The sequence below is a fragment of the Rhopalosiphum maidis genome, chromosome 3, assembly GCF_003676215.2.
Source record: "Rhopalosiphum maidis isolate BTI-1 chromosome 3, ASM367621v3, whole genome shotgun sequence".
Classification (NCBI taxonomy): Eukaryota; Metazoa; Arthropoda; class Insecta; order Hemiptera; family Aphididae; genus Rhopalosiphum; species Rhopalosiphum maidis.
The window spans coordinates 44,080,371-44,106,417 of NC_040879.1; the positions used below are offsets into that span (position 1 = coordinate 44,080,371).

General features: G+C 27.2%; 2 protein-coding genes across 2 annotated transcripts; both read right to left on the reverse strand.

Annotated features, from left to right (window-relative positions):
• Positions 1–444: 444 nt before the first annotated feature.
• On the reverse strand, positions 445–11,105 carry LOC113556690 (RUN domain-containing protein 1). The gene is made up of 13 exons (XM_026961788.2): positions 10,582–11,105; positions 8,129–8,213; positions 7,757–7,897; positions 7,524–7,695; positions 7,325–7,419; positions 6,020–6,110; positions 5,490–5,581; positions 3,184–3,311; positions 2,716–2,917; positions 1,565–1,774; positions 1,390–1,487; positions 1,171–1,265; positions 445–601 (listed from the first exon to the last, which is right to left on the reverse strand). Exons 1-13 carry the CDS (start codon positions 10,707–10,709, stop codon positions 495–497), a joined length of 1,644 nt encoding a protein of 547 aa, XP_026817589.1. The 5' UTR covers positions 10,710–11,105; the 3' UTR covers positions 445–494.
• A 3,399-nt stretch (positions 11,106–14,504) lies between these two features.
• On the reverse strand, positions 14,505–25,185 carry LOC113556663 (carbohydrate sulfotransferase 11-like). Its single transcript, XM_026961750.1, has 3 exons — positions 24,918–25,185; positions 19,502–19,710; positions 14,505–16,510 (listed from the first exon to the last, which is right to left on the reverse strand). Exons 1-3 carry the CDS (start codon positions 25,012–25,014, stop codon positions 15,821–15,823), a joined length of 996 nt encoding a protein of 331 aa, XP_026817551.1. The 5' UTR covers positions 25,015–25,185; the 3' UTR covers positions 14,505–15,820.
• Between the last annotated feature and the right edge of the window lie 862 nt (positions 25,186–26,047).

The window sequence follows — 26,047 nt, forward strand, 5'->3', positions numbered from 1 at the left end:
ATCTTCAAAAAAATAAATAAACATAATATATGAGCCGAGTAGTAAAGAATATATGCAAAACATATTACAAATTAAAATGAAAATCATAGAAGCATTGAGAATAGAAAATTACTACTAACCGGGCACAAGCCCTTGAGAAGATAACGCAATAAAAGAAATAGGTAGGTACTTCGGTGTATTGGGTAAAGCCAATAGGAATATTATAAAGCATAATATATATTTATATTCATACATGATGTGTTGATTGATACAAGATACAACACTAAGACAGTATAGTCGATTGAATAAGTTATAAGAAAAAAAAACATAGTTTTCTTCACTGTATTATGAAATAATAAATAATAGATCTTCACTATAAACTATAGTATATGAAAGGAAAAAAATTGTTATTTTAAACTTATTTATTCTACGAAAATAAAATAATAAACAACAAAGACAAAAATTAGTTATTTTTTGTTTACAAAAATATTAATTGTTTTTAAAATATAATAATATTAAAAAGCATCTTTTATGTTTTGTAGCTGTCGAATAGCTAAATCTGCAGGTAGATCGAAATTATATTGGTTCAATTTTTCCAGTGAATGCAATGCATCGTCGAAACCTGAAATAAAATTAATTATCCATTGTTATATGCAATATGTGATGTAGGATATCAAAGTTTTATTTTGAATTTTATGTAGGTGCAGACTAAAAATTATAGATACTTAGTTTTATCTACAGCCTATTACTATAATGTTTTAAAACCTTTTTTAATTTGATACAAAATTTTAATGTATAAAGTGCACAATTTGAACGTTCTAATGCATGTAATTCCGGTCTCTAAACTTATAACTAATAATGTAATATCATATTTGTGGGATACTAGGATAAATATCTATGTGGGATATAAGTATAAGTGTATAATATTATAACTGCAATATCACTTTCCTCAATGCTTTAGAAAATAAAATAATATATTAAATTTTATTATTTCTGTCTACAACGCGTAAGGACACCACAAAAACTAATTTTTACGAAAAAGGTTATTATGTAGATATCAATGTTTTGATTAAATATTTTTAATACTATGTTTAAAAAAATAGTCGTTTTTAGTAGGTACTACTCATATATTTTACACGCGAGACAAATCAATTTATCCATATTTTTTAATGAAGTAAAAATAAATCAAACCTGTTTGCGCTACATAACTCCAAGGTTGATAGTAAAGTTCGACCAATGGTTGACATTTGAATATAAATTTTAACCAATTGATTAACATTTTTGAACTGAAAAGGTAAATTATTGTTAAAAAAATATAGTTTAGTAGTTTAGGAACAACCAAATTTACTACTATTTATATTTTTAACAAACATTTTAAATACAGATAGTGTTAAATTGTATGTATCTTACTTCAGTCCAGCGCATACGAATGCTTTAAAACATGAACCGTAACTTCGCTTATATCTTGAATGGGATGAAATTATATTTCCAATGATAGAAAGTAGACACTGTAATAAAAAAACAGTGGTCGGTTAAAAAGAAAATTACTAAATTTATAAAAAGAAATGATCGTGCGAGTAATTACTTGTTTATAAGAAACTGACGATTTGCAGCCTTCAATATCTAAATTGAAACTCTGAGATAGTTTACGGGCTGGTGTCGAGTTGAAATAATCACCGTTTTTTATCTCGTAGTATTTTAATATGAGCTCCCATGCGTGCATTGATGATTTTGAGTTGTTCATCTTTGGATGCAAACAGTCCACAAATGGTACGACACTCGTGCTTTGACCCACCTGCATAATATATTATTGTTACGGAATTAGAATTTTTTCCTATCGACTAGATATCTGTAATATAATTAATATAATATTAATGTCTAAATGCCTTAATGTTGAGGTTTTTTAAATCTGACTAATGACTTTAATATACATTATTATTTTCATTAAATTGTGTAGTTTAATATACAAATAATTGCAATAGAAAATAAAAAAATATTGAATAAGTGGGGTACCACTTTGCTGTATGCCTATATATAGTCGGTGTCTAGTGGATTATTAGCTGTGATGGATGTGTTAAATTTGAATTTAATGATACGGTATCAATGTATATGAAAAAAAGATGGAAGACTATAAGTCTATAATATATCACCGAATGATACATTTCATAGCATTTATAATATTATTATAAATTATTAAAATAGTATATATTTATAACATGTATTTTTATTTTTTTAAATAAAATCGTGTATAGTAAATTAAGTTGTATATATATAAAAATAATATTTTTGAGTTACATATAAAATTAACTAAAATCATTATTATTAATTTAAATATCTAATTTCATCAAAACGTTAATTTCAAATGAGTATACAAAAAAAAAATGATGCTTATATATTTTTATGAATTTTTATTTTCAGTAAGTACTACTAATAGTGAATCTCGTATTCTCGTGTTAAGTATTAAAACTATATAGGTATTATAATAATATTATTGTACAATTATTGTACATTTTATAAATTTCAAAATTGTATAAATCAGCACGGAGTCGGTAAATTGCGCCCCCCCCCCAAAAAAAGGCCATATTCATATACTATGTAAATGTGGCCCATGTACTTTTAAAACATACGTAAATTGCGTCCCGGGTGTATATGGACCAAAAATTGAAAATTGTGTTCACCATGATTAAATGTTAAAATTATGATTTATGATTACAATTTTTATAGATTTCACTTTACCACCATGAGACCATGTTGAATCAAATGTTGAATGGCTGGAGCTAATCGATTCCGAACCATTAACGCTATTTTCCCATTGCATTCCATCGCGGCTATAGCACCTTCGGAGTCCGACATATAATCACTATCGATATGAATTTCAGGTAGAGCAAGCATTTCTAATAGTTCTGAAACAACTAACTCCAAGTTGGCTCTGTAATCACTATAAAAAACATCAAACACAATATTATGTTTTAATGTATGTACATTTTTTTTTTAATACAATACAAAGCCGTATTAAATCAGTTTTATGTTTTAAACTTTTAGAATTTTCCATTTTCTAATTTAATATTATATTATACTTTTTTAGGCACATTATTTTTATAAATATTATTATTTACATAATGTAATACGAATTGAAGATGTATGTGTCTAATGTCTTTATTATACACATAGATATATATAGGTATATGTAAAGCTTAGACTTACCCCCAGTGATTTATTTTCATAGATTTCTTCAAAGTATTCATTTTGAAATGACGTTGACTACATGATATTTGAGTACCGATGAACATTTGTATTATTGCAGTCAACCGTTTAACAGCACCCACCGTTTTCTGTATGTATTTAAAATATAAACATTTTTAAAGATTAGGATTAAAAGAAATACACAAATAAAATTAACATAATTTTTTAAAGCACAGAATTTATATTTTTTATCACCAACACTGTAACTAAGTTAATAATTTTTTAATATATTATTCTGTATTCGGTCTTTATAATAAAATAATAACATTAAAAATGTATATTAGTTTGATTTAATTTTACTATTTTATCTTTACTTACAAAAATGTAATGCCAAGAATAAAATTCATATTATTTTATGTTTGTTTTTTGTGTCTATCATTACTTTGTTGAACAGTAAAAATGTTACAATCTTTAACTTTGAAAGTGGTTTCTACATTATGTTAGATATCGTTAGGAGTAAAAAGTTTTCAAAAAACTTTATCGGCGTTTTCGAATAATTCCCATTTTTAGACATGAAATACTTTAAAATAAAGTTTAAAAATATATTTACTCTTTTTAAGCTATTTATAAGAATTTTTATAGCTATTATTATTATTATTATATTGTAATTCAGAATTATTATAATTGTAGATTCTTAAAACGTTTCACCAGCCATAATAACCGCATAGTCATTATTTTTATTTATAATGCGTCAATTTTCAACGTTTTCAAACTAATTTTAAACTTTGTTTTATATTTTTATTATTTAAAAATCCAAATGAATTCGAGAAACCCTATAACAAGAAATATAAATGGAAAATTATCTTTGATCATCGACATTTGTAGATGGGAAATAAATTATATTTTTTTTTCGAAACCAAATATATGTTGCGTTTTTACACGACTAAACAATAATAATTAGAACGCGATCCTTTAAAAATTAAAAAAAAAATGATTGATTTTGATTATTATTTAACATATTAAAATCACTCTATACGAAAAACAAAATGGAGACAAACTGTCAGGCTATATCACTATTTAAATATGAATGTATATATTCAATCGTAGTCCGTAAACGATTTATTTTATAGTATGTATAAAAGTTTAAATGAAAAACATATCTACTGTCACTGAGAGCACTAATAACCTTACAAAACTATTCTGAATATATTATATAATTAAACCAATATAATTCGAAAAATTTTAGGTAAACAGATAATAGAATTAGCAAGAATGCCCAAAATATAAACTAGTCCTGACAATTATTCAAAAATCTACTATAACAATAATCAATCTACTTAATCATTTAATCACAAATAATTTTAGCTTGAGAAAAATAATGTTTTTGACTATTTGTTTAACACTTGTTTTCAAAAATGTTAAAAATCATTTTTAAAAAGATAGATCAGTGGGTACAGTCCTATTCATACATTAAGTGTTATGTGATTCACTATAATTGGTGTAATAAATTTTAATTTAATGATATAAGATCACTGTATACAAAAAACGATTCTAAGCGGAGACGAATTGTCAGGCTATATTATCACTAAGTATTTTTGAATGTTTTTTTAGTGTAGATATTAAAGTCATTTATTTTACTTTTAGTATTACAGCAATAATTTTTTCTAATAACATTGCATTTGTTATATTATTATTTATTATTATAAATTTATGACTTATGCTCATGAATAATTAATATCTTACTGTAAACACTTTATGAATAGGTTCATAAAGTTCTTAAAATTAATCAACATATTTTTAAAATATCATTGTATATAATTATATTATAATATACATAAAATTTCACACGAATAATGTTTCTGAATTATAACTAAATAATTTACTTCATTAGGTATTAATCGTTTAAATATTTATTTTGTTTAAACTTTAAATTCAAATGTTTAAATATTTTTATTTTATTTTGTTGGTATAAATATGAAAAACTTTATATTATATTTAAAAGCCACAACTATAAACACACATTTTGCAAATTTTCAGGACTTTGTCGAATATTGTCAAAAATTGAATTTTAAATATTTATATTTATAAGATTTTAAATTTATTTATATAGCTATAATAACAATTTATGGAAATCGGTGGATTATATATTATATTTTCAAACTTTGTGACCAAGCGAATAATTTTTATTGTTGAACTATAATTTTTTTTATTTTTCAACTTGTATTTAGGTTTTTTTTTACTGGTAATAAATATTGTACTTTATGTACAAAATTTAAGACTATAATAAAAAAACAAAAGTATATTACATAATTAAAATGTGTAATTACCACGTCTCTTGATTTTCGTTCAAAACATTTGTCTTTAGATACTGCTATTTTCGTAACTTTCTCTCCGGGTGTTTTTAATTTGATTTTACCAGCTGAAAATATTAAGTATAAAAAATTTGAAAATATAATCAGGTAACAAGTATACTATGTTTTAGTTCTGCATCGGAATGGAAGTTTATTAAAAAAAAAAAAAGGAAATACATAATTAATTATATTTTTTGTTATTGATTTAATTTAAAATATTTTGTTTGCCAATTAACATAACTTAAAAATTATTTTGCATTTTTAATCATATTTAGTCGTGGTTTTGGGTAAATATACTAGTTAAAGTTTTATTCAATTTAGTTATTAAAAAAAAAAAAAAAAATATTAAAATTGTATTCAAGAATTTACTTACACGTTATATTTTAATTATATTTAACTATATAGCGGATAAAATGATTTTTTTCTTAGGTAAAAGTATACGAAAATAATTAGCACAGTTCTGTTGGCATGTATCCCGTAAAATAATTAATTAATATTATACTTACTTTGTAAATATTGTATAAATCTTTCAAGATCAGCTATTTGCGTTTTTAACTGATCGACCAAATGTTCTGTGGCTTTCATTGGATTTACCAACTAAATAAAGAATTGGATATGTGTACTTTACTGTTTATTAAACAATATACTATATTAGTTGGTATAGCCGGTATAGGTAAAACAGTCAAACCGTACGGGTGCAACTCAATTTATTAAATCGATTTTATTAATTATTTTAAATTTTACTATTCTAATTTTAGTTTTAAATTAAATTTTATTTATACTTAATACATGTAATATGTTTTTATTAAAATAAAAGTAATTATAGATAAAAAATTCACTTATTTTACAGAACTACAGAAGTACTCGGTAAGCAGCATATTATGTAATATGTATAGAATAAACAAATATTGTTATAGGTTTCACAAATAATATATTCCACGAAAATGTTATTGAATAACTCAGTACATAAAACTTGAAAGTTAAAGATATTTTTAGACATTTGAGTAGGTACTCGACACTTCTCAATAACAGTGGCGTGTAACATAATAACAAAGTGGGTGGGCAATGCATATTGATAGAAAACCAATTATGAATGAAGTATAGAAATACGATATAAAACTTAGGTGTAATAGTAGTATAACAGTACTTAGTATCTACTACCTAAAAATAATAAAAAGATTTTCTAAAAAATGTAGGTACTTACTCAAAAACCGTATTTACGAAATTTCGAAAAATTTACGTAAATATTATAACGAGTAGGCCAATTAAAAATTTATATATTATTTGAGCTTGTTTTGTTTACACACGCCGCTGATCAATTGTTCAATAACACAATATTAAAATAGACGTATACAACTTTCGTATTGTACTTGACATTATTTATAATTGTATCGATACACTACCGAAAATAATGTATTCGCACTTACATAATGTTTGCCGACAATAATATTATATAATGCCTATCGTTGCATCATACCCACACACCAGGAAAACACTAATTTTGTATATCTTTATGTAACGGACATTTTATAAGTAAATAATGTAATAGAATAAAAGAATAATCACGAATATTTCGTTTACAATTTTCACATACCTAAACTAACCTCTACCAGCTGTATTTATTATATGTATCAACAGATATAACAACAACAATACTGTTTTAATAAACTAGAGATGTTGTCAGCATTAATTTCAAATGACCTACTTTTGAGATGACAATACAAGAGTTTAGGCATTTTACTAAAATATGAAATCACAATAACTTATTATAGGTGTTTAGCATAGTATGATTTAGTTGATTGATTACGTACCTTTTGAATTGCATTATCGACTTCTTCTTTTAGTTCTTCTACGGACATGTTTTTAGAGTTTTTTATACTTAAATTTAATTTTTTTTCTACTTGATCTAAAAACAAAACCATTGGATTATCATTAAAGATTATTAATCTGAACGGAAAATACTAAATAGGATAATATAGATTTGATGTAAATTAAAAAGATAATATTTACTAATTATGTTATTTTGTCTTTCGCGGAAAACGTCTACGAAACTTTCTGGAAGATCGAATTCATCTTTATTATTGTATATATGGTTCTCTAAAGCTTCTAGCTGTTTTTTCATTTCCTTGATTACTTCAATTTGAACTTGATGTTTTTTTTCCACCATTTTGTCGTCATCGTTCTAAGAGTAAAAAGACTACCTATACATTTTCGTTCATAAAATGCAATTAATAAAAGTCTACCGTTGTTACGAGTAAGTGGTTCAGAGAACAATTCGTATACACGTTTGGGATGCCTTTAAATGCAAATTCCTCTAAATTTTTAAGTAAATGTTTTTTCTCTTCATCGGGTGACTCAATAATTTGATGAATTCTCAACTGTACCTGTATATTAAACACACGTATAAACATAATCAATTTAGGTACTTTGTGTTAGTAGAAGAAGAAGTGTTTCAAAATTTGAAATATGAAAGTATTATAATTTTAAATAATTAGTTATCAAATCTATATAAGTTGTAAATTTTAAATTATGGTGCAATTAGTTAAAGAGCCAGAAGCGTGCAATATGATAAACAATATATAAGTGCTTGTACTTATCATAAATTTGCATGCTACCTGTGAAAAATGTGAAGTCAAAGCTATAACAGACGAATGGAGAATTTCATATTGTTCTTCTAAGTATCCAACTTTATTGTTTTCACTAAAAAATCAAATTTTGACATTTCATAATTTTGCCTTATTTATAATAATATATTAATTAAGCATAACTATTTATTAGTTTAGACTAAGCAGTTATAATAATAAAATAATATTAGGAAAAAAGTAAAATTTGAACAGCTCATTGTTTGAGATAATTAATTATAAGCAGTGGATCATATAATACTATGTTAATGAAATTAAATTAATTAAAATATTAATAATCGAGTATCAAACACAAAAATATATAATATTTAGATTTGATGCCTCTATATATATATAAAATATGACTGGTAATTTTTTAAAGAAATTTTACTACATACATATATTAAAAATCATAATAATATTTGCTCGTCGATTTAGTCGGACATTATAGATTATAATTTTTAATTTTATAATTAACAACAGATTTCCAATTAAATTATATTATTATAAAAAAAATTATAGATTTTTAAATATTTAAATGTGCGCCTCATTTGCATTAACATTCAACAACTTGGATATCATTTTTAGGTACTGGGTGGATAGGTGAAATAGTCTCTCGCAAATATCATAATCCATAAATATCCTCCCAATAATTTTCTAGGTCATAACGCCCCAAAATTAATCTTATTACAAATTTTCTTGTCAAACTCAAGTTCCTCAAAATTGTGACTATACTAGTTTCGTTCTGCGCTAAAAATGTCTTTTGAATGAAGGATTTTTAGGTTTTTTTAGCCTCTATTATACATACGAATTTCTGCCTATGTTTTTTTTATTTAGTTATACGCTAATTAAAAAATTTTAAATACAAAAATAAATATTATGTACATTAAGGACTTTCATTCTCCTTCCCTTTACACAGAAGACTGTCTAGATATATAGCATTGCTACGATATAAGTAGGTTATAATTTTGTTTTGCCGTTTTTATTTTAAATTGTTATCATATTTAAAAATAATAATAACAATATTATGGCACTGGTAAAATTTATTATTTCATTTTATAAATTTGTAACTGCTATTATTATCAACAATATTTTAATAATATGATAAATATGTTTTAAAATGATAAACAATACAACATTATTTGTTACTTTGTTTGAAAATTTGAATTATTTATTTATTTATATTTATATTAACGGGCGAAGGTTAGGAAATAGGTTACGAATTCAATATTCTATTATGACAACGTGTTATAATAAACTTGAATTATGATTGTTGGCTGTCGTTATTATTATGGAAAATTATAAATAATATTATAGATGTGAATGAATGATAGAAACTTTTAAAACAGTAAATGTCAATAGGGTTACAATTCGAATATAATGCAAAAATTCAAGTATATTAACGTAAACGCTAAAACACGGGCAGAATTTCGAATTAAGACTCATCATTTTTCCAGTGGCGGATCCAGAGGGGAGCGATTGGGGATAGTTTTTGACGTAATTATACTTCAAGGGTAACAAAATTACAGTGATATATTTTTTTATTACTATTATCTACTATAAAAAATATTTTTTTTGTTCTGTACGAGACTGTACCTAAATAAATACTTTATCAACATTAATATGTGCCCTTTAAAAATCGCCCCCCCCCTGTTATCTTGGTCTGGATCCGCCCCTGCATTTTTCATAATTATCTTGGGGATGCAACTAGTGTGTAGCCAAAATTTTAGTTTTAACGCTTATTTTAAATATTTCATTTTATTTTCATAAATATTTTAAATGCACGTTAAATTGGTTATGTAACGTATGGTAAAAATAAAAATTCTTCGTAGATAATAGGTAGATACTTTAAGAATTCAAGTTTTGGTGTGCTTTTTAATTAGACACCTTTGGAAATTTCCCCACCGAGACCCCCTCCAAATACTGACCGAGTTATACTGGTCAAATACAAGCTACTGGCTATCTACATTATCAAAACGTATAGCACGTTTTTAAGAGTATTCCAGACAGAAGACAGTCTAGTCGAGGATCATAGATATAATTAATTGTATTTAATAAAGGAAATTATCATAGAGATTGAGCAATAAATAAATTTAATTTTTGTGAACGTTCAAAAAACCTTAATTAGGTAAGTCAGAAAAAGAGGTTTTTATAATTTTGAATCGAAAAATTAAAACCATATGGTGGTATTTTTAAATTCAATCAATATAATACTATTGTATTACTTTTTAAGACTCTGTGCTGTAAATAAATTTTTTTTTTTGTATTCTAATTCAGGATTTATACTATATAGTAACCTATAAGTACTTACTACTAAACTTTAAATCTAAAGACGAAATGTTCATATTCTAAACATTTATATGTATTATTTAAAAACATTCTAAAAATAATGACTCTATAAAAAAATATTTTAATCATTTTAATGGCTTATTAATCGTAGAACTTACTTCCAATTCGTGTGACTAGTTTCACAAAACGAGTAAAGTGCACTGTCGTGTTCATCTGCAATATCCGTTCGGTTACAATTATTGATGTTTATGTTGCTATTATCATCGTTTGCCTTTATTATTTCCATTGTAAAATCGGTTGACGTCCAAATAATCGTTTGTAAAATTAACTTAAGTGAAGTTTGTTCAATATGGCAATTTAAATGATAAGAAAAAAATCGTGATTAAATATAATTAAAACAATATATTTAATAATATTTCGAGTAAGCGGGTGTAGTTATGATTTTTTTTTTGATTTTTATTATCGTAGTCGCTTCAACTTTATAGGCATACAAATTTTACACGATAAATTGCGAAAAAAACAAAGGATATTTATTTTATATATTTTATATAAACACTGGAAGTTGTTGTTTGCTATAACAAGTTCGCTATCAAACTGTCATATGTAAAGCGATTCGGTAAAAGAACACTAAGTACGCAACCCACACGTTTGTCAGTTGCAGCTGTTAACACTATATAGAAGCCTAGATATGTGTTATAGGGAGGGCCTATCGATTTTTAGTATGACGTCAGCAACGGGTTCCCAAAGTTCGCGTTCGACTTGGCGCATAGCGCATCACTACGATACCGCCGCCGACTACAATATCGAATATATATATACGGCGGTAGTCGCACACTACACACACACACATATAATATAATTTGAAGCCGAATGAAGTCGACGAAAACTATTTAAGTATATATACCTAGGTGGTGCGCGTGAGGATTTAAATGGATAATTATACATGTATATATGTTATATATAGGTATGTGCTTTCGCACTTTTAAAATCACGTCGAATAGCATAATAATTATTTAATGTTAACGTGTATAGTGTACCCAAACGAGTTAATAATAAATTATATCATAAACCGTCTGCGTATGTTGCGTGTGTATTATACGACCCGCAAGTAGATACACTAATATATGTGTATTACGCTACGGTATTTTTGCATTGTGTTAAACAAATATTAACTGAAATCGTTAAAACGATCAGAATTAATGTTTTATGACAGGCTGTCCGCCTATTTAATACCTATTAATGATTTTACGTTATCCATTTTCATTGCATACGACGGTTGAAATACACCGTTAGAACATATCAAATATTTTTTATAGAGGTAGGTACGCCTAATTTTGTCGTGATTGGATATTATAAACCTAATCGAGGAAAATACAACTACGTATTCGCATGTCAATATAAAGATGATATGGAATAAGTTAATTTGAAATAACCTATCTACGTCCGGCGGTGTACTCTAATATTACTATATAGCGGCCGGCACGGGATATCCGGACTTTCGCCGGAGAGCCCCGACCGAGTAGGCTGTTCGAACAAATAATATAATTAGAGGGATTCTTTTGTTTACGCGGCTGTAGAGAAAAATAAATTAAATACATTTTGTTTAGTAATGATTACTAATTTAAGGGTAATATTAGATTCTATATAACCAAAAAATAATCAAGCGTCAATGAAAAGCACAAAAAATAAAAAATAGGGTGAAACAAATTTAAGGGCTGGTAAAATAGTTTTCTCGAACCAAATTTTTTTCTTAGTCCTAAATTTGTGTTAAAAATATAAGTACTTATGGAAAATAAAAATTATAAGAACTTCAAAATATGTAAGACAGACTATTACTTTATATTTTATAATAGAGGATACAATTAGGTAAATAAATATTTTATCGTCATATTTATTTTGATTTTAGAATTTAACAAACAACATTTGCAATTAAATTATACAGAGTGATTCTTTTATCGAATAACACTTATTATTATTTAAAAATCTATTATCCTTTTTGAAAATATTTTTTTTTCATAGTTTCTAGTAAAAATAAAACATTAGGTATTTTTTTAATTGTATTTTTATCATTTATTTTTAAATTTTTTTGAATGAGTACATACATTCTTAATTTATTTTTATTTTATCGAACAACGCTCTTATTGTTTCAATATCTATTTTAATGTTTTTGAAAATATTTTTTTACGTAATATTCAGTTACCTACTACAATACTATTTTTCAATTTTTTACCTTTTTGAATGAGTAATTTTATTCTTAATTAATATTCTGAAATAGAATATTTTTCGGAGTATTTTGATACATAAAAATCGAAATTCAGATTACTAGTTAATGTGTTATAACTTTATAAGTATTAACTTTAAATATCTACTAATAATTCATAAACTAGTCGTCCAAATTTCGATTTTTATGTATCGAAATATTCCGAAAAATATTCTGCTTTAAAATATGAAATTAAGAATGTATGTACTCATTTCAAAAAAATAAAAAAAATAAAAAAAATCCTAATGGAAAAAAGTGTTGTTATATATATCTGGATATTATATAAAAAAAATATTTTCAAACACGTTAATAGGTATTGAAATAATGAGCGTTGTTCCATAAAATAATAATCCAGTATATATAAATGTAGTATACAAATAAGCGAGAAAATCAATCCGTTGAGTGGTCTTCGTCATTGCAGAGAGTAGGTAACTGTAAACGTTTTTATAGTAACGTTATAAATACATGAAAAACATTAAAATAATAAAAAAAAGTATTACTCAGATAAATCAGACACCATCCAACCACACAAAACGCAGTTATAAATAATTTAAATTAAATCCTTTATAGTCATAAATTTGAGTATAAAATTCATCCGATAAACAAAATGGTATTAACAATATATCGTGGACTACTAATTACTGTGCACATTTATATATCTATAGTATCTACTGACCAATGATAATTCATATTTAAATTCATTTTATTCGAGTCTTCAATTAATTTTATTTAATATAAGACCCTATATTTTTTTACAGGCGTAGGTATTTTATTAGAATTAATTTTGAATGCATTCTTAATAAAACTTTTTAATAGCGCTATAAATTAAAACTTTTTCACCTTTTTATGTTTTGTGTAAATACATGAACAATTCATTGCAAAGATTATTATTATTTCGTTAAAATACATTTTTAAATTCTGAGCGGAGCAACGATATAGGTTATATAATATTGGTTTTATACAATGATTTTTTTTTTTTTTTTGTGTCAGTCGTCACATTTAGAAGCAATACAAATGCTTTATTTTTCAACTTTAAGGGTGGTGTATCTGCAGGTGACAAATTGGATCTAATTTGTACTTTGATAACTTGTATGGCCAAACGATTAAAAAAGCTAAGAATTTAACATTAATTAATAATTTTATTATAAATGTGAATTAAAACGAAGGCACTTACTAATAAAACATATTATTATAGTCAGTTTTTTCAATTCACTCAAAACGCCCAAGTTTAATATCGCCTGATAAAACTCTAAGACTTCAATAAGACGGATTTTTATTTTAAAAATTAATTCTGATTCATTAAACCAACTTACCACGTCTTAATATAAGTAATTTTCAATAGGTATTCAATTAAGTAATAACTATTTTAGCCTGTTCGTGTTTATGATAATTAATATTTATCAGTTAGAAAAACAATTACTGATAGTCGCTTAAATAAAAAAATATAGTACGAACCCTTTGTTAATGAATCAGAATATATATTTTGAAATTAAAACCCACCTTTACTGGTTACCATATTAGTCGTATAGTTTTCTCGTTCAAAATTAACGCATTTTCTCACGATCTACTATAGAAATTGGTAATTTTTATGTTAACGCGTATTGATTTATTAATCTGTTAAAAATTACAATAAGTAATCGTTTAAAGGTTTAACAATAAAATGTAGATGGCAGGTATTGTAATAGGAATTATAACATTATAAAAAGATAATTGCATAGGATATATTATTTAGGTATATTACAATTTATAACAATAATAATTAATCGTATTATTATAAATAAATTAAAAATGTACAATTTTGTGAAAATCTCACTACTCGTTTACACAATAAATATTATTTAATAAGTTATTAACAAATCCAAGTGTGCATTAAATAAAATAGGTAGCTTAGTATCGCCGTAGAACAGAAGAAAAAATAGCTAGTACACAAAAACAAAATGTATAGTTTTATAATTAAATCGTATCTGGTGATTGCGATGTTTATACTTTTCACGTACACAATAAAAATTATGAATTATAAATATAACATGTATCACCTGTCCTGTCGTATCAAATAGATCAGAACATTTTACGTTGAAATCATAAATAATACACTACAGGTATGTGAAGAGTCAATCGAAGAACGAAAATGTTGTATAAGTAGTACATATAATTTGTACGGAAGTGAAAAAATCGAGAATACTGCATCGTATATTCGTATGCAACACGGGCACACAAACGCATCATAATACTGTCACAATCAAATTCACGAGTCTTCTCAATTATAACTTACTATTTTTTCTATATTCGTAGATTATTTTTTCTGAGAACTAACTAAAAATCGAGAAGATAGTTTTCATTCATAGTCATAAAATATATCACATAGTTCCTCGTAGGCACAACCTTTAACTGTTTTTAATTTTCGTCCATTAAAAACATGTAATAATTAATAGTTAAAATATTATTATCTTATAATAAACGCAAGAGAATTCCTAAAAGGTATGTACATAAGGATATCGAAAATACGTCGGATAAAGTTATCCGGACGGTATTCTGAAGTAGATTATTCTGACAATAATAATTAGGGCCGGGATTTCTACACACTTTGTATTATTGTTTTCTTGATATTAATATTAAAGTATACTCGAATCAGAACAAAAAGTTTTAATTTTGCATTTTTTTGAGAATTTTCATTTTTAAGCCGGTATTTTGTATTGTTTAGAGCATTTTAGAGCATTCAACACTTTAATTACGGTTTTTAATTTTATTTTTAATGATTTTTACTTATAACGTGCCAACAAGTTTTTCGAGTTTAATTAATCGAAATTTTTCGAAACGATCCGAACGACGAAAATCGAGATTATGAGCGGCGACGGAAAATTAAATGAGTATAATAATATTCTTTCATCATATTAAAACGCACGGAAGACTTGTTATCGTGCAGCCCTGCAAAAGTTTTTCTTCGAATTTAAGAAAATGCATTGTTTTGAATTTTTAGAGCAAAAAAAAGCATTTTACGGGATTTTCTCGCGGCATTACATTCCCGGCCGTATAGTGATTGCGTAACGTCATTATATTTATGTTATGGAAATCGACGACCATATGCAGCGTGTGCCGCCGCGGTCGTGTGCAGTACGGCGTACTGCGGCGCGCGCGCCTTAGCCCACTTCGTAGCCGAAGATGTTCTGCAGGTTGTAGTTGAACAGCTTGAAGTCGAGCTCGAACGTGCTGTACAGCCTGAGCACGGTGTCGTGGTCCAGCGGCGCGAAGTACTTGACCAGCTGCGTGGACGTGTTGGAGTCGGGACCCTTCGGGAACCGGACGTCGGCCGCGCCCACCACGTGCCGGAGCAGGTAGTCCGAGTCCTCGACCAGCGACTCGTGCTTGCCGATGAAGTCGTAGTCGACGGCGCACGGCCGGCACAGCCTGTCGATGGGCGCCCAGTGCTCGTTGAACACCGTGTCCCGGGTGTCGGCCACGAACGCGGCGAACTCGGCGAACGTCACGTCGTCGCCGTTGCGCAGTGACTGTTCCGTAGCGTTGGCCCGGTACCGCCTGACGATCCGCCGGCCGAACCGCGACTGGAAGTACCGGGAGCTGTCCTGGTGCCGCTGCTCCAGCTTGTTCCGGTACGCGGACAGCAGCCGCTCGAACGGGTGCCGGACGAACAGGAACTTGGTGTACGTGGCGAGCATGTCGGCCGCCCGGGCCGCCGGGTAGTCGCTCAGCCGGTCCAGCGTGCTGGGCTTGTGCACCACGTCCGCCGGGATCTGCGACAGGTCCGGCGCGCCCGGCTCCGCGTTCCCGGACAGCGCCATGAACACCCGTTTCCAGTTGGTGCACGCCACCTGCGGGACGACGCGTCACGATTATGTGTGTTTTTTAATCACTCTATACAGCGTATCGGTATATTATTTAAAACCCCTTTAGGGAAATTGGCATTCTCTGGTTTTCAACTTTGAGGACGGTTTTTGACAGCAAATTGGAGGATATAGTCGAAATACTTCAAAAGAGGAATGTTCATACGCACAGTCGCGAAGATAACGCACACCGCTGCCCTCCCGGCTCCCGCCCACCATACATTATTAAATCTTATATTATTTTTATAACTGTTATTATCATCATTCCTCTTCTTGTTTATACAATTATTATGCGTTTATCGGCGATTGCACTTTTGCGGTTTCGGGTTTTTGTCACAGAACACGGCACCGGCTGAAATAATCACCGATAAACAGCGTATAAAAGGCCGCACGACCGACGACCAAGCACCAGTCTTTTACCTGATTTGTAGCAAGACCCACCCGGGCAGACTTGCGCATTTCGGGTAGAAACATCCCAACCAAACCTATCCGACGGTATCTATATCGGTCGACAGTGCAACAGGTCAATAGTATTTCGGCATTGCACTGATCATCCATATATCTACCGCAGTTCATGGGGCAATAGTCGGAGTATTCTGGCATTGCACCGACTGCCATACCGTTCGATAGGAGGTTCCATATCCCCGTCGTGCCGTTAAAATGCTTCGACGTTGGATATTACAAGTAAAATATTAATTTCTCCTCAGTTCGATTTTTAATATTTTGTTGTAATTTAAAAATAAAAATTCCACACGGCACACACATCACCAAATATTTACATTAACATTTCCTAAACATGGTATAATTTTAATTTTTTGAATTATTTATAGACATTTGAATTTTTTTTTTATTATATATATCAATAAAAAAAATATAAAAACTTGAAAATTGAAAACACAGTTCCTCATAATTTGTTATTCTAACAATTTAAAAATGTTAAAGATGCATAAACTCACAAATTTTTTTATCAATATGAAAGTTCAAATTCTAACAAAATTCCTTAACATCACGAAAATTTGAAAATAATTTTGTAGTTATAAATAGATCAAATATTAAATTTTTAAGCTATAACATTGAAAATTGAACACAAGGTTTCCTTAAGTGATTTAACCCATAACCAAAAACCTTAAAAATGTATATACATAGTTTTTTTTTATACATTAAACATTTTAATTGGTACAAAATCAGATGTTTAAACGGAGAATAATAAATTTAGTTATTTTATCGTAATTTAAAAATATTACTAGTGGGTATTTGAAACTATATAAATATATTTTACTATTACAAAAACGTCAAAGATGGTAGGTTGAATAATTTTATTTTTGCTGAAAATATTGCATTTGTAAATTTAATTGTGTATGTGAAATATAATTATATACATTAAACATTACCCACGAATATTATTTTTAAATTACAATAACAATATAAATATAAGTAAAATCGTTATTCTTTGTTTGAATACATAATTTCAACAACATTTCAACTTGAAATCTATAAAAATGAAAACGCATCTATTTTTTAGATTTTTGGTAACAGTATGAACTAGGAACTTATTTTTTTGGTATTAAGTGGGCAATGCCCTGTTGCCCCTATTACAACTATTTAGTAAGAATAATATTACGATCGTTCGTGAATTTGAATTAAAATAATTATGTTATAAAATGTCCTATGAGAAGCCTTGAAAAATACTAAAAAAATATATACACACCGTGTATAAACAACGATAATATTTGATATAAACATTTAGTGAAAATTTCAAGTATTTACGGTCATTTGTTTTTATGTAAAACCAAAAAACTAAGTTTGTAGAACACTAATTTCACGTAAAAATTGCCGTTTTTCCTTTTAACTTTTGATTTACCATAGTATCAATCACGGTGAATTTGCTACCAGAAACGATTAACTAATAAGATGGTTAGGTTGTTCTTATACAAAATAAATCCTATAATATTGTATTATTTTAAGTTTTCAATTATACACATATAATACATTTATGTATTCTATATATTTTTTATATAACACATAATAAGTAATATAATATGACGTACTTAGGCGATTTGTTTACATCATATTATATTAAGACAATTAGTTATAAGCTATGGCTAACGTCAATTTAATGTCCAAAATAATTATTTTATTATAATTTATAATATACATCATACTATTATTACCATCTTATATTTCTGTTGTTCAACCTGAAAATGATTCTATAACACCCCAGGGCACCACGGTTCGCGTACTTTGGGAACCACTACAATATATAATATATATATACGAAATAACCTGGACACCTGGTTTAATTGTATGTGAGCGTGTATTTATATTTTACAGTATTATATAGTACTTACATATAATATGTAGAGGGAAAACTATACGAATATACCTCCTAATCTGTTTTTGAAGTCGGTCGGTAAAGTGTAAGTGGGTTAGTAGTTGTTAATACCATGGGCTATGGAAAATAAAACTAGTTTTAATCTTCGTGGTCATATTTACCTAAACGACTAAACATATACACTGTGGCCGGCGGCCGCTGACGTACTTAATATAATTATATTATTATGTTAGAGTACACGCCGTACCTACATGTTTATGAGTTTATGACGTATTGTCTCCAGTCTTTAATGTATATATCACAGCAAATTTGCGTCCAACAAAACCAATTTTGTGTTACTAGATTTAATATTACTTATTTATATTAACTGTAATTATTTGTATTATCAGATTTAAAAAACTGTTAGCATATTACCGGTATTTGTGCGTTGGTATTTTACAATATTGTACATAGCCAAATTAAAATATTTATACCGTAAAAAGTGGTGTTCAAAAATAGATATTATTCTTTTACTTTTAAATTTGAATAACACCATAACCTTTCTGCTAATCGTCAACTTTCCATGTTGTGAGACGTCTACAACACTTACGAGTGTGACGCCCTATTAGTATTAAGATGTAATAATGTATAACATACTATTAACTCACCTTTGGTACGTAACAATAGAGCAATTTATGTCGATTGTCGACCAGAATGTGGTCCAAGAGTACGCTATCATTGATGGCTTGCTGGTAGTCATCGTCGTCCTTAGGTAACTTGAACGAACGGCACATCACTGACACGTGCTCTTGTCTTTCTAGATAGATCAATCTCTCTAAAAACGATTGTGTGTCATAATTTTCTTCTGTAAAATCATCTAAAAGACGAAAAAAAAAGAAAGTTATTTTAGCATTTTAAAAAAAACCACTTGTTATACAACGGCAGTCTTTGCCATTGTAGTATCTGTATAATTTATTTTCCTATTATCCGTAAAATGTTATACGATTATTTAAAAAAAAAATTTACAGAACACCTTTTACTCTATAAAAATATGGAAAATGTAAAAATTATGGATTTTGATGTTAAAAAAAACTTATAAGAAACCTTGTATTTAATTTTCAGCTCTACCAGCTATTAAATTATTTTGTGATTTGACAAAATCTAACGAAATTCTAATGACAAATACTTATAAAAAAAATTTGCTTAAAAAATACAGAAAATACAGCTTGTACATACAGCATCATGATTTAACTATGAGAATAATTAAAATAAAACAATTTAGTAAGAAACCATTGAAAAACTACAAAAAATTAAAACTTAAAAAATACTGTTCTAATTTATTTATTTCTCTTTCCTCGCATTTGCCTAGTATACCGACATAATTTATTTTGTAAATATTGCCGGAAGTAGTACCCTTTACCGTCCAAAGCCTACTAATCGCAATTAAGCATTAAGCGTACAACAATAGTGTGTGCAAAATAGAGACATGCTGCAAAATATGTTACGCTGACATACTTTCAAAACGCACATCCGAACACACGTATTATTTCTGATTACAAGCATTTTCTAATACCTGATTACACTTCATTCCTCGAAAAGAAATCAATGGTGTTAAACATCTTATAATTAGATAATCAACGTTTATCAAATATATTTGAGTTTTTGTTTTTACACGTTTAATGTGTTAACACATAATAATTGAGTAATAATTAATAATTAATTATTGATATTTTATATTGTTTATCATTTATTCATACATTTCTGAAGGCATTAAAAAGTGTTTGTAGTTTATAATTTTAGATTCTGAGTGGAGCGGTGAATATTATTTACTTTTTTTTTTAATGATATATGTTTTTTATTCTCTTATTTTTTTACTTGTTATTAGTTTTTAGAGTAGTAGACAAATTAAGAGTTTGATTTCTAACTTTGAGGGTAGTTTTTAGTAGCATATTAAATCTAGTTGGTACTTGCGTCAATTTTGATTTTTTGTTGCAAACTAAAAATAAATAACTAAAGAGACTCATTTTTTTAAGAATATCCATATAAGCAATAACTAGACGTCAAATAATTTTCAAAATAGATTGCTTGTTTTTGGATTTTTTAAATAAAATACAAGATTTCTATTAAGTTTTTTGTTTAATAATAAAAAAAACGTTGAAAATATAATATATTACCATGTTTGCTCAATGAAAATTTTTGAAATATTTATAGCACTGGCCTATTCACATTGTTCTACGATAAATCGGTATTAAATCAAAAGTTAATAATAATATATACTGTCATAGTAACTAATAAGTACGTGTTGGGCAAAAAATGAGCAACCTACCGTATGTCCGTATTAGTTATAATAAAATAATTAAATATATAATTATATAATATACTATACTTGGTAATATAGGCTACCAGACGTCTTCACTCAAAATAATTTTTCATACACAATAATTTAACATTGAATTCAAATAGAAATCCACTACAATGACCTACTCAATGTTTGAGGCACACTCGAAACCTACTGTACAGTAGGGCGGTTACCTACTTCTCCTTCTTTTATTTTAAATTCAATTTTAAATAGATTACTCACTTTCCAAAACAAACCAAATTTTTTTTAAATGATATAAATAAATTTTATGAAATTATCATATTTTAACAAAATTAAAATAATAAATTCAAAAATTTTTACTGTACTTCAGCATTATTTTTATTATATTTAAAGTTTCATATTTATAGCATTAACCATCGTATGCATATTTGTATTTATTTTAATTATTAGTAGTTAGTATTTTATTTATTATTCTCCACGGTTAATATTTTATAATTTGTTTCCATAATTTAAAATATTATCGTTTTATTATAGCATGTTTTAGCCTTATTAAATATCGAAAGTGATCAAACCTCATCTATGACTCCGCCAATTATGATGATATATATTATTTTCACGTGATCAACTTGATCAATATTCAAGGTTCGTATAAACGCTAAAAGTGTGAGTGACTATTATTATTATTTCCAGTCACTTTGCAGTATTCGTTTAATCATTATTTAATTTTTATTAATTTTCCATGAATTAAAATATTATATAAAAAATTTTCGTGTTTTGATTTTACAATTATATACGTACCTATCTCATTTAAAGATTCCTTCAAATAATTTCTCTATTGATAATCAAATAGTAGCAGATAGACACTTGAGATTAAAAAATGTTCAAGGTAATATTGATTCACCACGACTAAATTTTAAGGTAGGTATTAATAATTATTATGTTTAAACTTTGCAGAGACAATTGTCAATAGATTCCACATTTTAAATAAATAAACATTACGAAAAAGGTTCTGGCATAGAGGTTACATTCGGCGTTTTTCAAATAAACACACAAACAGTAATGGTATAAATATTAACATAATATTCTTTTTTTATATATACCTAGGTAATAGATACAGTAAAACGTTTAGCCTTATAATATAAATACTATAAATAATGTATAATATAACCATATAGATACTTTATTAGAATAGTCTTTCCATAAACACGGTCGGCAAGAATATGAAAATAACGTACATTAATATTTTTCAGTATGAAATATAAGTATTTACTTTTTCACGTATAGATTTACCTCGCGCGTTTTAATAATTAATAATGTACGCGTATCTACCTGCCATCTATCTACGTTTGTGGCTTGTCAAATTAAATTAAATAAACTTCAAGAACTTTGAATTGTATGATATTGATATAATAATATTATGATGACAACAAATAACAATAAAAAATGCCGCCATGCTAGCTAAGGCATAGAAATGTATTGTACTCAGCAACTAAAATTGTGTGTTGTACGGCACATTTTTGTGTAGTACAAAATGCTAAGTGTGTTATTTGAAATTAAAAAGTGCGTAATGGTCTAACTGTTTCTTATAGTTTTTTCTTAGTTTTATTTTTGTTTAATTTATTTATAGATAGGTATTAACACATTTTGTAAAAATATTTTTTCTGTATAATAATTAATATTTATAATTATAATTATACTATAATAAATGATCGTGGCAAAAGTCAAAATCGAACAAACCTCAGGAATTCCCTGACAAAACGCGAATTGCCCACGATACTCAGACAAAATGTCATACTTCGTCTTTTGCCCTGATACATCTGGTTGTAACCAACCTTATTTGAGCAAAACCGTAGTGACTTTTTTCGTAAGATTTTATTACAATTATTAATGACCACCATAAGCGGAAATTTGGTTGAATTTTTAGGGGGGCTATAATAATCCAATGTAAAGTGACCCCGTACCCTCTTTCTATACACAAATATAACATATTACCTTCGATTTTTCGGGGAACTATTAAAATACCCGGGGGACTAAGCTTCTCTAAGTTCCCTCCCCCGATGTCCACCTATGATGACCACACGTAGTCCATACTCCATTTATCATTGTTTTTGTATTTAATCTACTTCTTATATTATAAACACACGTGTACAGAATACACTTTATCTAATTGCTGTATAATATTGGAATAATAATAATTAATCATGTATATAAATACCACAAAAATATATTTTTTTTAAATAAATGTACCAACTTATTTAATTCTTAAAATTAACGTTATACCTATATCATTAAATTTTTATTATTATTTATGCATGTTTAATTATTTTTGAACAATAATATTTATTTGTATATAATATTATTGTATATAGTATTTAAAATGCCATGGTTTTGCCTAAATAAGGTTGATCACTTCTTTGTTTGCCCGGCCAAAAGTCAAAGTATGACATTATGCCCAATTATCGTGAACAATTCGCGTTTTGTCCGAGCATATCTGAGGTTTCCACGTAACAAATATATATATATACAAAGTTAACAGTAAGCACTGTTAACTTTGTATGTATAGATTAATTACATACCTCCTATATATTATATATATAGAAACTTTGACTAATTCATACTTATGTATATAATTTAAATACAGTTTGAAGAATGTGAGAGCAAAATTCCCCGCGTTAATGCAAAGTTTAATATAAATTGAATAGAACGAAAAATATACATTTTAGTCTCTATATTTTTATCTCTATTCTATGTCCCTAAAGCGCAGTGTGTCTCAACATTTGTATTATACGGTGACACGCTATAGAAATATTTTATACTTTGCAGCACGATAAAAAAATAAGAATAATAGGTAATATTTAATTTTAATTTACAATGTAAAATTAAAAATAACAAAGAAAAAATATTATAAATAATAATGATAAATGCCGATAAAAGATAACTTATTTTTATTCATCAAAGAAATTATATCAAATGTTCCCTATTAATTATTGTTATAAGTCGTATCGAAAATGTTTGTACATTTTGCGTCATTTAATATACTTCGCGGCACTTTTGGACTTATCTGACGACACACTAGTTAAAAAACAATGCTATAGACTATAGATTATAGAGTTTAGAGTTTTGACAACAATTTTGGCCAGTAAGTAATAAGCTAGTTTAGGTAAGGAATAAGTATGTGCTACAGAGAAATACACTTATGATTATATTATATTTTTTATAGTGATATATTTGAGTCTATATTGTGTATTTATGTGTTTCTTATTATCATACTACTGTGCGAACCTACTATATGTTAAACTAATCTGTTTTTGTTTAAACGATTAAAAGTTTATGTTTACTATAGAGTATAGACTAACATTAAAGATAAAATTATACTATGACTGAATTTCAATACATTATGTACCTTATTTACTATATTTTACTTTACAATTAATATACCTAACCTTTGTCTTTTTTTTATTTGATCATGACTATATTATTTATATTCATACTCTGAACAATAACTTACTGTATTTTAAATTATAAAATATTGTCTTATGTATTAGTTTATAAATGTATAATAATATATATAATATATTATAATGACTTTTGAGTAACTAATCATTTATTCAAAAGCTTTTACTGATTAATATACAAGTATTTACATGATAATTGATTATAAAATATATTTGTATGTATTTAGTATATTATTTTACGTCTGTATAATAAATGTTTTTATACGCAAAATTTAAACAATGTAAATAACGCATTTTAATAGTACTTACGGGTTTTAAAAATATTTATGTAAAAATGTTCAGTGTAAAATAACATTGCTGTTGAACAAATTATAATCCAACACAGTATCACAATTTTGAGTATCATAATTTATTTTCTTTGGGTCGCAATCGAAGAATCATTTTTTTCTCTCTAAAAATGGGTGTCACGTAAAAACTTTTCTAATCACCTGGTTAAATTTAAATTTGTAACTAATAAGGAACACATGGTTTAATAATTAATAATATAGTTAAAAGGTAAAAGAGAAGAAGAAGTTGTCGTCTTTAAGCCACATAACTGAATATTTCTCCAACCATTTCAGTAGGTCAACAATCTATTGCCGCTATTGACCTTGACTTTAAGAAGGAGTAACGGCGACAGTACTTACCACCTCCAACGAAACAGGTTTTCCTTCATAAATAATATAATAAGTATTTTATCATTGAAAAAATAAATATATAACAAAATGATTTCCTATAATATTTTAATATTATTATACAAATAATTACTTTTGGTACTCGCATAAACAACTAAAAAGTTATAGTTATAACTTAACAAATTGGCGAAGTAAATTTATTATTATCAGATGTTCAATATAAACTAAAAATCATTAAGAATTCTAATAAGAATGTAGGTCAAGTTTAAATAGTTTCAATATTTTAGTTATTAATGTTAACAAAAAGTTAAAAAGATAATTGAGGAATAAATTATATTAGCGTGTATATACCCAAATTATATAGAAAAACCAAATAAATCACTAATTACAATATAACAGGAGAGGAGTGTTATCTATTACAGACCTTAATCCCAATAAAAGTTCATAACATATGAGTAATTACTTTAAAAAAACTAGACTTAATTACCATCTCACTTATAATTTAGGAACCAAGGATTCTTTAGAAATCGTTCTGAAAATGAAGAAGATTACAAACGGTCATCAAATGAAATTTGTCAATTTTTTGTCGATCATATCAATGGACCTGTATAATAGTAATGTGATTGAAACTGTTTTTAATTTGTTATTATGTGTACTGAAAATTGATCGTGCTATATTTTTCCAATTGCATTCCTAATCTATAAGCAGGTGTATTAACCAATTCAAGAAATCTTTGGATGTCTTTTAAATGAGGTGTATGTGTAC

What these genes read in the sequence shown, in the direction of transcription:
- LOC113556690 (XM_026961788.2), bottom strand. Translation starts at nt 10,709, where the DNA reads ATGGAAATAATAAAGGCAAACGATGATAATAGCAACATAAACATCAAT. An exon ending in ACTAGTCACACGAATTGGAA is followed by an intron (nt 8,214 to 10,581) that starts GTAAGTTCTACG and finishes TTGATTTTTTAG; the next exon opens with TGAAAACAATAAAGTTGGAT. An exon ending in ACCACTTACTCGTAACAACG is followed by an intron (nt 7,696 to 7,756) that starts GTAGACTTTTAT and finishes TTTTACTCTTAG; the next exon opens with AACGATGACGACAAAATGGT.
- LOC113556663 (XM_026961750.1), bottom strand. Translation starts at nt 25,014, where the DNA reads ATGATACTCAAAATTGTGATACTGTGTTGGATTATAATTTGTTCAACA. An exon ending in CATAAATATTTTTAAAACCC is followed by an intron (nt 19,711 to 24,917) that starts GTAAGTACTATT and finishes TTCGTCTTTTAG; the next exon opens with ATGATTTTACAGAAGAAAAT. An exon ending in TCTATTGTTACGTACCAAAG is followed by an intron (nt 16,511 to 19,501) that starts GTGAGTTAATAG and finishes GTCGTCCCGCAG; the next exon opens with GTGGCGTGCACCAACTGGAA.